Source organism: Solea senegalensis, unplaced genomic scaffold (assembly GCF_019176455.1).
Source record: "Solea senegalensis isolate Sse05_10M unplaced genomic scaffold, IFAPA_SoseM_1 scf7180000016404, whole genome shotgun sequence".
In the NCBI taxonomy this organism is placed as follows: domain Eukaryota; kingdom Metazoa; phylum Chordata; class Actinopteri; order Pleuronectiformes; family Soleidae; genus Solea; species Solea senegalensis.
The window spans coordinates 1-11914 of record NW_025321766.1 but is presented as its reverse complement, the minus strand read 5'-3'; the positions used below and the strand labels follow the sequence as shown (position 1 = coordinate 11914).

Below are 11914 nucleotides of genomic sequence, written 5' to 3'. Positions count from 1 at the left end.
GACAGTGAGACATAGACAGTCAGACACTGACAGTGAGACATAGACAGTCAGACACTGACAGTGAGACATAGACAGACACTGACAGTCAGACACTGACAGTCAGACATAGACAGTGATGTCTCTTTAAAGAAGACGGAAGACAAGCGTGTCAAATGCCCAGAGTAAAATAAATAAACATTCATGACCACAATCATTGATTTATGTCATGAACTCATTTCATCTTGTCTTCATCACTGATTAAATGTCCATCCATTTGTTTACAATGTGCCCTCTGTATCCCTGACCTATGTGTCCTCTGACCTCTGTGTCCCCTGACCTCTGTGTCCTCTGACCTCTGTGTCCCCTGTGTCCTCTGACACTCTGTGTCCCCTGACCTCTGTGTCCTGACCTCTGTGTCCCCTGTGTCCTCTGACCTCTGTGTCCCCTGACCTGTGTGTCCTCTGACCTCTGTGTCCCTTGACCTCTGTGTCCCCTGACCTCTGTGTTCTCTGTGTCCACAGTGAAAAGTTCAGCAGGAAAATCCGCTTTGTTCAAAATCTTCATCAACTTTCAACGATGATTCCGACAGAAAGACTTCAGATCCCTGAGACTGTCCTCATGTAACTATGACAACACGTCTGTCCTCACCCTGTCTGTCCTCATGTAACTATGACAACCTGTCTTTCCTCATGTAACTATGACAACCTGTCTGTCCTCACCCTGTCTGTCCTCATGTAACTATGACAGCCTGTCTGTCCTCAACATGTCTTTCCTCTCATGTAACTATGACAACCTGTCTTTCCTCACCCTGTCATGTTACTATGACAGCCTGTCTCTCCTCACCCTGTCTGTCTTCATGTAACTATGACAGCCTGTCTCTCCTCACCCTGTCTGTCTTCATGCCAACTATGACAACCTGTCTCCTCACCCTGTCTGTCTTCATGTAACTATGACAGCCTGTCTCTCCTCACCCTGTCTGTCTTCATGTAACTATGACGACTGTCTCTCCTCACCTGTCTGTCCTCATGTAGCTATGACAACCTGTCCGTCCTCAACCTGTCTGTCCTCATGTAACTATGACAACCTGTCCGTCCTCAACCTGTCTTTCTTCATGTAACTATGACAGCCTGTCTCTCCTCACCCTGTCTTTCCTCATGTAACTATGACAGCCTGTCTCTCCTCACCCTTCTGATGATTAGTAGTCGACAGAGACACATAACGACTGTGCTTTGATTAGAACAGTGCATGCAAACACACAGACTGGAGGTTATCTTAAAACTCATTGGCTGCCAGCCATTTCCAGAGCAGTGGTCGACTTGACGTCTATTAGAGTTAAACATAATATCTATCACATATAACAATAAATGGAGTGATAGTTTTGCCTGCTGGAAAGTTCTCCCACTTGGCCGACTGATTCCGGGGAATCTAAGTATACACACAATATAGACAGGGCCTGCGAGGGTCGCAGGCAGCTCGGATGCTGTCCCATCTTAGCCACTCAAGGATGTCTTTACTGCACATGGCCGTCGTCCGGGCTCCCGACTTTTCTATGGAGTGTTCTTTGACTTCGACGGCTACCGCCTTCATGGAGTGTGCAAAGTGTGTCTTTGAGTACCGTGTGGTCACCTCCACTTCCTCGTCGAGGCCAGGGTGCGTACCACTCACAGTGCTTCTTTTTTCATGATGCAACCGGCCATTAAGTAGCGGTAAAGTTAGCAACAACTTACAGAGAAGCGAGCGGAGGCATTTCCTCCAGTGAATTTGGGCAAGCTTACTGGCGTAAACTTTACTTTGGCTCGGGCAAAGGAGCCGTCCGCACTGAAGTCGCTGACGTGCGGTGTGAAGTCTCGGTGGCCGTGGTGTGCGAGTGAGAGTTGGAGGTCGAACCAAACTGAGAGTAGGTCCATGGCCAAGTTGTTGAGGCTGCGGTGGAGGGCTGGTGACACATCCGGTACCCTGCCTGTTGATAGCCCGAGTGGGTGTGCCCGAGTGGGTGTGGGCAGGTTGGTCGGTACTATCACAGGTTACTGGTCTGGTAAAATGCTTCCATCATCCTCTTCCTCTTCACTCCTGCCTTCGTCATCGTGCTCCCTTCTTCGTCGGCATGCCCACTCATGCATCAGTCGTCCATTTGTCTTTTCTGTGCGGCCTCTCCAATGACTGTCCGTTGGGTCAGTCTGCTCCAGTGCTTCTATATGTTCACCGCAGGCATCGTCCTCCAATCCTGTCTTCATGTAACCATGACAACCTGGCTGTCATCATGTAACTATGACAACCTGTCTGTCCTCACTGTCCTCATGTACGTATGACAACCTGTCTCACTGCCCTCCAGTAACCATTAGTGATGTGTCGATCGTGAACGATTCGTTCAATATGAACCAGTCTTTTATATGACTCTGGAGTAATGAGTCGTCTCAGTGAGCGATTCGTTCATTTTCATGCAGTACCTTCCTTCGCCACATGGCAGGCAGCTGCATAAGCTCAGTCAGCAGGACAGGAAACAGAAATGATTAGTTCACGACTCACTCGACTGTGCGTCCGTCCTCAGGTCACGTGACAGCTACCTCGTCACCGTCATGCTGTTAAACAACAATATATACATATATATATATATATATATATATGTATACACTGTGACAGGGAGGATACAGGACACAAGTCACTTTATTGTGGTGTGTATTTGCTTTCCTAGCTGACGAAATGACTCAAAAAAAGATTTGTTAACTGTCCGAGAGTAAAAGATCTGAGTCAGTAAAAAGAGTCAAACTTCCCAACACTAGTAACCATAACAAACTGTCTCACTGTCCCCCAGTAAGTTCTGTCTCGAACCTCTCACACTCTGAGATAAACCTGTCTCACTCTCTGCAGGTTTGATGAAAAGTTGACTCGATGACAAACTCGGAGGTGGATGGATTCAGTGGCTCGTTGAGGTTCAAACTGTAAATAAACTTTTAAACTGTTGTTTATTCACCTGTGAGCTGCTGTTATTCATGTTCCTGTTTAGTTTCCATTCAGACATTTTACAGCAAATGTTTTTAAAAGTTTATTTTTCTATTTTTGTTTCACAGAATAAACTTTTTTTTTTTACTTCACTGAAAAATCCTGAAACATTTTTATCATAAAAATAAAATCACCAGGGGGCGTCGCCATGTCACAGGAAATGGTGTCCTGATCGACATGTAAAAACGGATCAATAATTATTTCAGATGTTTTTATTCAAAAACAAAACAATAAAAACAACTTCAACACAAAAAAAACACCAAGTATTTACAGAGCAGAGAGTGGGAGGGGTGATATGTGAGGGGGTGGGGCCACTAACAGGCTTTTGTTTTTACAGCACACTGCTTCTGGGCGGAGTCATCGCCATAGCAACAAACTGCAACAGCAACTGAGACTCATGGAAAGTCAGAGAATGAAAGTGATCATAAAAACAACTGATAATAAAAAATCTAATTTGGTTTTAACTGTAACACACACACACACGCATTGCCTGTTAAAGACTCCGCCCCCTCAGTGTGACATCATATGTTGTGATGAGTTTTGTGGAGGGCAATCGATCCTGGACCTGAGGCGGGTGGGAGGGGTCTTTTGAGGAAGGGGTGTGGTTTATTCATCATCTTCTTCGTCATCATCATCATCATCGTCACCTTCATCATCTGCTTCTCTCTTTCTCTTCTCTCCCTGAACTGCTGTATCTGACACACACACACACACACACAGGTCAACCCAAACTGACTTGGGGCAAAAAAGTGCTGATGTCACAGATCATGTGACATAAACTCACCTCCATCTTCATCCTCTTCATCGTCCTCCTCCACGTAGTCTCCATCGTCGTCTTCATCCTGATAGTCAGAGAGGACAGCGTCAATGAGAAAAGAGGACAGCGTCAGTGAGGACGGAGGACCGGGTCAGTGAGGACGGAGGAAATGAGGACAGCGTCAGTGAGGACAGAGTGGAACCTCAACCACACAGAGGACTCACCTGGATTCCTTCCTTCATCAGGTAGGACAGTCCCACTTCATCTTCGTCTGAGCCTTCGTCCCCGTCCTCGTCGTCTTCATCGTCCTCCTCATCATCGTCATCGTCTCCCAGTGGCCCCGCCTCATCGTCAACGTCTGCAACACAGACTCCGTTCAACACGGACACAGAGTTTGATATAGGGACAACACGACCTGGACGTGGTCTCACCGTTCTCGGCCTCAGAGTCGGGGACCTCGTTGTCCTCCTGGTCAAAACCGTCCAGGTAAGTGAGCTGAGGCAGCATCTCGAAGACGCTGTCTCTGTAGTCGTCCAGTGTGGACACTTCACAGCTGTACAGGTCCAGACTCCTCAGGTTCTTCAGGCTCTGCTGCAAGACAAGACAGAGACACAGGAGACGTTTCAGAGACACAGGAGACGTTTCAGAGACACAGACGCGTTCAGGCGCATCAGTCAAACTCACCAGTGGCTTCACGCTGCTCAGCTCTTTGATCTTGTTCCCACTCAGATTCAGGTGAGACAGATTTGGACATTTGTCTGCCAACGTGTCCAAACCTCCTGAGATGGTGTTGTCACTGACCTCCAGCTGAGACGGAGACAGACAGTCAGAGACAAACAGAGATAGTGGACACATGGAGACACCGTCAGAGACAGAGACACTGACCTTGCGTAGTTTGGGCAGAGGGGGCAGTGTGGACAGAGACGTCAGTCCAACGTTGACCATACTGAGGACGTCCAGCTCTGTGTACTCGTCCGTCAGTCCCTCCACGTCCCCATCACTGGAGCGACAGTTGTCCACCACCAGCTCTGCCACCTGAGGACACACAGACATGTCTTCATTAAAGCTGTGATGTCCAATCAGGACACAGACATGTAATGTCTTTAAAGACACAATATTAAGTTATTAAAACACAAAGTTATTGTTATAAAAAACAGAATGAATGAACTAAAGTAATAACTGGGTCACGTGGTCTAAACAACAGAGAGTGGGCGGGGCCAGCGCCGCTCACTGGACCCATAACTTTCCTGTTTGGTCTGCTATGAACCGCATTCACCGGAACTTCCACCGAACCTGAGTCACGTGTCAAAAAGGATCCGATCATAATGATAATGATTATTATTAATATTATTCGGAGTTTGGAGTTCAGGTTCACAGAGAGAGGGAGGGCCGAAGTCGAACTGTAACCGACTTTAACATGGAGTGACGGTGATGAAGCTCCGGACACACGGACACAGACTACGGAACACACGGTCTATATACGCGCGTGTGTCTTTGTGTGTGAGCGCGCGCGCATGCACGGCCCTACAGGACAAACCGCGGGAGTTTCCTCCTCCATGTTGAAGTTGTTTTCTGGGTCAAAATGTCGGAGGCGCCTCCGCCGCCTTCCTCGTCTCTACTGAAGTAAACAAACACGAACCTCCGCCGGGTTCCGGTTCCTCAGCTCCAGGCTGATTCTCTTCTTCATCTCCATGTTGAACCAGGTCACACGAACACAAACACACACACACACACAGAGAGAGAGAAACGCGGATCACAGATGCTCCGTCTCCTGCGAACACCAGGCGACTACTGAGCCTCCATGTTCGTTAGCCTACCTCCACCCACACGCCACGCCCTCTTTGTGATAAATATTCATTGACTTTTCAGATTTCTGTCTTCTATTGGCTTAAAGATGAGCCACTCACAAGGCTACGCCCCGTAGGCTGAGCGTATCCAGGACCTCTCTGTGATAGGCTGGAATTACAAATGCGTCGTCGGCTCTCAGCCAATGAGAGGACGAAGATGAAACGTTTAAACTTAACACACGCCTACTCTTTGTGTGAACTGCCGCCATATTTTAGAGAGCACTTCACAGTCCCTCGGATTTTCCAGTGTCACAAACATTTACGAGTTTTACCGGAAAAGATCGCGTTATAAATAATAACATTAATAATAATACTAATCGTAATAATAATAATGATGATAACAATAATAAATCTAAAACATCCTTAAAGTAAATCGAAATTGTGAGGTAAAAGTGATAATTATGAGATTAAAAAGTGACAATTATGAGACAATTTAGAATTTAGAATTTTAATTTTCTTAATCCCCTTAGGGAAAGTATTCCTCTGCATATAATTATGTGATTAAAAAGTCGTAATTGTGCGATAACAAGTCATGATTATGAAATAAAGTCGTAATTATGAGATAATGACCAGAGAATGTTGGATTTCATTGGCCCTCACCCTCCAAAATTTTGTAATGTTGGACAGACTATCCGGTGGCCGCTGGTGCTCAAGGACTGAGCCAGGGATTGAGAGTTCAAGTCCCATCTAGGGTGAACTTCCTCGGAGCAGCCCAGGCATAGTTTTGAGACTTTAGAAGTCACTAGTATATATTTATTATAATATTAGCACCGTTTTCTCCTGTGTGCATAAATAGTCCACACTGCTCGTGGTGTGGACTATAAATGTGAACAGTGATTATTGTTGGGGGTCATTTTCATGGCTTTTTGAGACCATGGATTATGATTGATTGTGTGCTTGAATGAGAAAATTGAACTTGTGTTGTGTTGAAATTGTTTAATAAGAAACTAAGGGCAAGCACAGGGTAAACACAGGGTAAACACAGGGCAAACACAGGGCAAACACAGGGTAAACACAGGGAAAACAGGGTTAAAGGCCCACAGGGTAAACACAGGGCAAACACAGGGTAAAAACACAGGGCAAACACGGGCAACACAGGGTAAACACAGGGTAAACACAGGGCAAACACAGGAAAACCACAGGGCAAAACACCAGGGTAAACAGGGGCAAACACAGGGCAAACACAGGGCAAACACAGGGTAAACACAGGGTAAACACAGGGCAAACACAGGGGCAAACAGGGCAAAAACACAGGTAAACACAGGGCAAACACAGAGGTAAACACACAGGGTAACACGGGCACACACCAGTAAACACAGGGCAAACACAGGGTAAACATAGGCAAACCAGGGTAAACAGGGCAAACACAGGGTAAAACAGGGGCAAGCACAGGCAAACACAGGTAAACCAGGGTAAACACAAACACAGGGCAAACACAGGGCAAACACAGGGCAAACACAAACACAGGGCAAAAACACAGGGAAACCAAGGGCAAACACAGGGTAAACACAGGGTAAACACAAGCCTCACAGGGTAAACACAGGCAACACAGGCAAACACAGGGCAAACACAGGGTAAACACAGGGTAAACACAGGGCAAACACACAGGGCAAACAACAGGGGCAAACACAGGGTAAACACAGGGAACAACACAGAAAACACAGGGCAGAAACAGGGAAACACAAACACAGGGGAGGGTAAACACCAAACAGGGTAAACACAGGAGCAAACAGGGGTAAAACACAGGGCAACACAAGGGTAAACACAGGGGGTAACCACAGGTAAACACAGGGTAAACACAGGGTAAACACAGGGCAAACACAGGGTAAACACGGGCAAACAGGGTAAAACACAGGGGTTAACAGGGGTAAACACAGGGCAAAACACGGGTAAACACAGGGCAAACAAGGTAAACCCACAGGGTAAACACAGAGGCAAACAGGTACAGCACAGGGCTAAACACAGGGCAACCGGGCAAACAGGGTAAACACGGGCAAAGAGGCAACAGCAGGGGGTTAACACGGGTAAACACAGGGCAAAACAAGGGTAAACACAGGGCAAACACAGGGTAACACAAAACACAGGGACAAAAAACACAGGGCAAACACAGGGAGGTAAGCCAGGGTGGGCAAACACAGGGCAAACAGGGTAACAGGGCAAAACACAGGGGGGTGCAAACACAAACACAGGGTAAACACAGGGTAAACACAGGGCAAACACAGGTAAACACAGGGCAAAACAAACACAGGGTAAACAGGGCAAACACAGGGGCAAACAGGGGCAAACACAGGGTAAACACAGGGTAAACAACACAGGGTAAACAACAAACAGGTAAACACAGGGCAAACACAGGGTAAACACAGGGCAAACACAGGAGGTAAACAGGGCAACACAGGCAAACACAGGGTAAAACACAGGGGGCAACAAGGGCAAACACAGGGCAACACAGGGCAAACAGGGTAAACACAGGAGTAAACACACAAACAGGGTAAACACAGGGTAAACACAGGGCAAAAACACAGGGGTAAACACAGGGTAAACACATAGGGTAAGGCAAACAAACACAGGGTAAACACAGGGCAAACACAGGGTAAACACAGGGCAAACACAGGGTAAACACAGGGTAAACAGGGCAAAAACACAGGGCAAACACAGGGGTAAAAACACACCAGGGCAAACACAAGGAAAACACAGGGCAAAACAGGGGCAAACATACAGGGGTAAACACAGGGCAAACAGGGCAAGACACAGGTACACAAGCACAGGGCAAAACACAGGGTAAACACAGGGCAAACATAAAGCCGGGAACAGCTGGGGGTAACAAGACAGGGAACACGGGTAAACACAGGGCAAACACGGGTAAACACGGAGAAACACAGGGCAAAACAGGGTAAACACAGGGGCAACACAGGGTAAACATGGGGCAAACAGGGGTAAACGCTGGGGGTAAACACAGGGGCAAACACACGCAACATGGGAAACACTGGGGCAAACAGGGCAAACAGGGTAAACATCGGGCAACACGTGCAGGGGTAAAACAGGGCACAGGTAACACGGGAGGGTAAACACAGGGCAAACACGGGCAAACCAGGGCAAACACGGAACAAACGAGGGTGGCAGGGCAAAACACAGGGCAGAGCAAACACGGTAAACACAGGGCAAAAACACAGGGCAAACACAGGGCAAACAGGGCAAAACAGGGTAAACACAGGGGTAAACTGGGGCAAACATGGGGTAAACACGGGTAAACCAACTTGGGCAAACAGGGGGCAAACACAGGGTAACACAGGGTGGGACAGCACAAGGGCAAACGAGGGTAAACATCAGGGCAACGCAAACAAACACGGGTAAACACAGGGCAAACACAGGTAAACACAGAACAAACCTGGGGCAAACACAGGGCAAACTTACAGAGCAAACACAAACGGGCAAACACAGGGGAGGGCAAACACAGGGTAAACACAGGCAAACACAGGCAAACACAGGGTAAACACAGGGGCAAAACGGGCAACACGGGCAAACACAGGGTAAACCAGTAAAACACAAAACCAGGGCAAACACAAAACACAGGCAAACACAGGGTAAAATACAAGGGAACAGAACCAACACACCAACAGGGTAAAAACACAGGGTAAACACAGGGCAAACACAGGGTAAACACAGGGCAAACACAGGGTAAACACAGGACGGGTAACACAAACAGGGCAAACACAGGGTAAAAACACAGGGTAAACACAGGGTAAACACAGGGCAAACACAGGAGTAAAACACAGGGCAAACACAAACACAGGGTAAACACAGGGTAAACACAGGGAAACACAGGGTAACACACAGGGCAAACACGGGCAAACACAGGTGGGACGGGTAAAACAGGGCAAACAGGGTAAACACAGGAAAACACAGGGGGCAGAAGGGCACAGGAGTAAACACAGGGCAAACACGGGTAAACACAGGTGTTAACACGAGCAACAAGGGTAAACACGGGTAAACACGGGCAAACACAGAGCAAAACAGGGCAAACACAGAGCAAACATGCAGGGCAAACACAGAGCAAACACAGGGGGGGGCAAACAGGGGCAAATCACAAAAAACAGGTGGCACAGGGCAAACACAGAGCAAACACAGGGTAAAACAGGGCAAACAGAGCAAACACATAGGGCAAACACAGAGCAAACCACGGCAAACCTGGGGCAAACACAGGGTAAACACGGGCAAACACAGGGCAAACACAGGGCAAACACAGAGCAAACAGAGCAAACACAGAGTAAACACGACAACATCAAAATTATGGGATAATTAAGTCATAATTATGGGATAAAAAGTCAAAATTATGAGAGAAAAATTCGAATTTATTGATAGAAAGTCATAATTATGTAGATAAAAAATGATTATCTCATAATTTTGACTTACTTTGAGGATATTTTTATTATCAAGACTAATTTTCACCTCTTTCTTGGTGGAAACGGGCTCTTTTATAATTTGGGGTTATATATGTATTTATTTTTTCCTTTAATGTCTGTGTTTTGTTGATGAATTTGTTTTTTAAATGTTTTAACAAAATATTCAAACATTGTTTTGTACAAAAAAAAAACGTTCACAACGACAGTAACGGAGCATGCGCGCACAAGAACAACCTCTATGATTAGTCACTAACAGCTTAACGAGACTCTTTGCTGCTCTCTCGCTCATTTTGAAACACTTTTTTGAGTCTTTATTTTTTTAACTTCTTACGGCAGCTCAACAACGACAACTGTCACTTTGCGGTAAAAAAAAAAAAGTTTGCGACTGTAAAACTTTGCGAACGGACAGCTAAGCTAACGCTAGTAGATCGCTAATGCGTCGCCGCGACATCAGAGCGCGTGCGTGAGTGTCCGCGTGACAGCAGGTGAACAGGTGAGTGTCCGCGCGACAGCAGTTGAACTAAACTCAGCAGAAACAGCTACAGTAGTGAGTTAACAGTGGTAAACTTAGTTAAAGTAAAAGTTGAAATTAACTGTCAAACGAACGGTTTCTAATAGGGAGACGATCTCCTTTAGAAATCGATTAAATCTAAACGTTTTGAGACTTAACCGCAGATGTGCTCACTTTATTGACTAAAGTCTGACAACGTGGTGAATCTTTGTGATTTTGTCTCAGTTTCGGCTGAGCAAAATGCTCTGAATTTAATAAAAAACAACTTAATTTTACGTGTTCTGCGTTGAAACTCGTGTGAGTGGTCACACGTGGACCTGATGAGAGCGCGTGTGTGCGTGCGTGTCTGTGTTAATGACTCGGCTCACCTGTGTGTCCGTGGGTTTCTGTGTTTTTCAGTTGAATAAAAAAAGAAAAGTGATGGATTCACCAAAACCACTGATCCTGAAGAGCAGAACCACGGTGTCCCTGCACGAGCGGTGAGACGCGCACACGCACACACACACACACACACACACACACCTTCATTGCCATGCGTTTATCTGAAGTGTGACAGTGATCATATATGTATGTATGTATGTATATATATATATATATATATATATATATATGTATGTATATGTATATGTGTGTGTAATACTCAAATGTCTGATCACTAAAGTTTAAATGATGGTTTTCAATTATATTATTATTTTCATAATCAATTCAGCTGTTGATTGTTTTGTGGATTAATCAATTAGTTTGGTTCAGAAAAAGGTCAAAAAATATTGATTGTTTTTGTCCACAATCCCAAAATGATTTAGTTTGAATGATTTCTTTGTTTTTATGGAACAAAGAAACCAGGAAATATTCAAAATCTGAATCTATCTCTGATATATCTGAAAAATGACAGAAACTAGGAAATATTTTCAGCTTCTTAAATGTGAATATTTTCTACTTTCTGTCATTTTTCAGCTTCTTAAATGTGAATATTTTCTACTTTCTGTCATTTTTCAGCTTCTTAAATGTGAATATTTTCCACTTTCTGTCATTTTTGATCTTACATGTCAATATTTTCTAGTTTCTGTCATTTTTCACCCTAAATGTGAATATTTTCTACTTTCTGTCAATTGTTCAGCTTCTTAAATGTGAATATTTTCTACTTTCTGTCAATTGTTCAGCTTCTTAAATTGAATATTTTTCTACTTTCTCTCTTTTTTTCAGATTCTTAAATGTAAATATTTTCTTATATTCTGTCACTTTTCAACTTTTAAATGTGAATATTTTCTACTTTCATTCTTCTTAAATTTCAATATTTTCTGAAGTTTTTGTCATTTTCAGCTTAAATGTCAATATTTTCTAGATTTTGTCATCATTTTCAGCTTCTTAAATGTGAATATTTTCTACTTTCTGTCATTTTCAGCTTTAAATGTGAATATTT

At 45.0% G+C, this 11914-nt stretch overlaps 1 protein-coding gene and 1 long non-coding RNA gene across 3 annotated transcripts; one reads left to right on the top strand and one right to left on the bottom strand.

Annotated features, from left to right (window-relative positions):
• The first annotated feature begins 477 nt into the window (after positions 1 to 477).
• Positions 478 to 2940, top strand: LOC122763061. The gene is made up of 2 exons (XR_006358855.1): positions 478 to 599; positions 2848 to 2940. It is a non-coding gene; the product is annotated as an uncharacterized LOC122763061 (long non-coding RNA).
• A 125-nt stretch (positions 2941 to 3065) lies between these two features.
• On the bottom strand, positions 3066 to 5566 carry LOC122763060 (acidic leucine-rich nuclear phosphoprotein 32 family member E-like). Of its 2 annotated transcripts, none has more exons than XM_044018165.1 (7): positions 5376 to 5566; positions 4622 to 4771; positions 4421 to 4543; positions 4168 to 4327; positions 3961 to 4094; positions 3764 to 3821; positions 3066 to 3674 (listed from the first exon to the last, which is right to left on the bottom strand). In XM_044018165.1, exons 1-7 carry the CDS (start codon positions 5427 to 5429, stop codon positions 3586 to 3588), a joined length of 768 nt encoding a protein of 255 aa, XP_043874100.1. In that variant the 5' UTR covers positions 5430 to 5566; the 3' UTR covers positions 3066 to 3585. The 2 variants fall into 2 exon arrangements, with proteins under 2 accessions (XP_043874100.1, XP_043874101.1); XM_044018166.1 differs by having other exon boundaries at positions 3066 to 3668.
• Positions 5567 to 11914: the final 6348 nt, after the last annotated feature.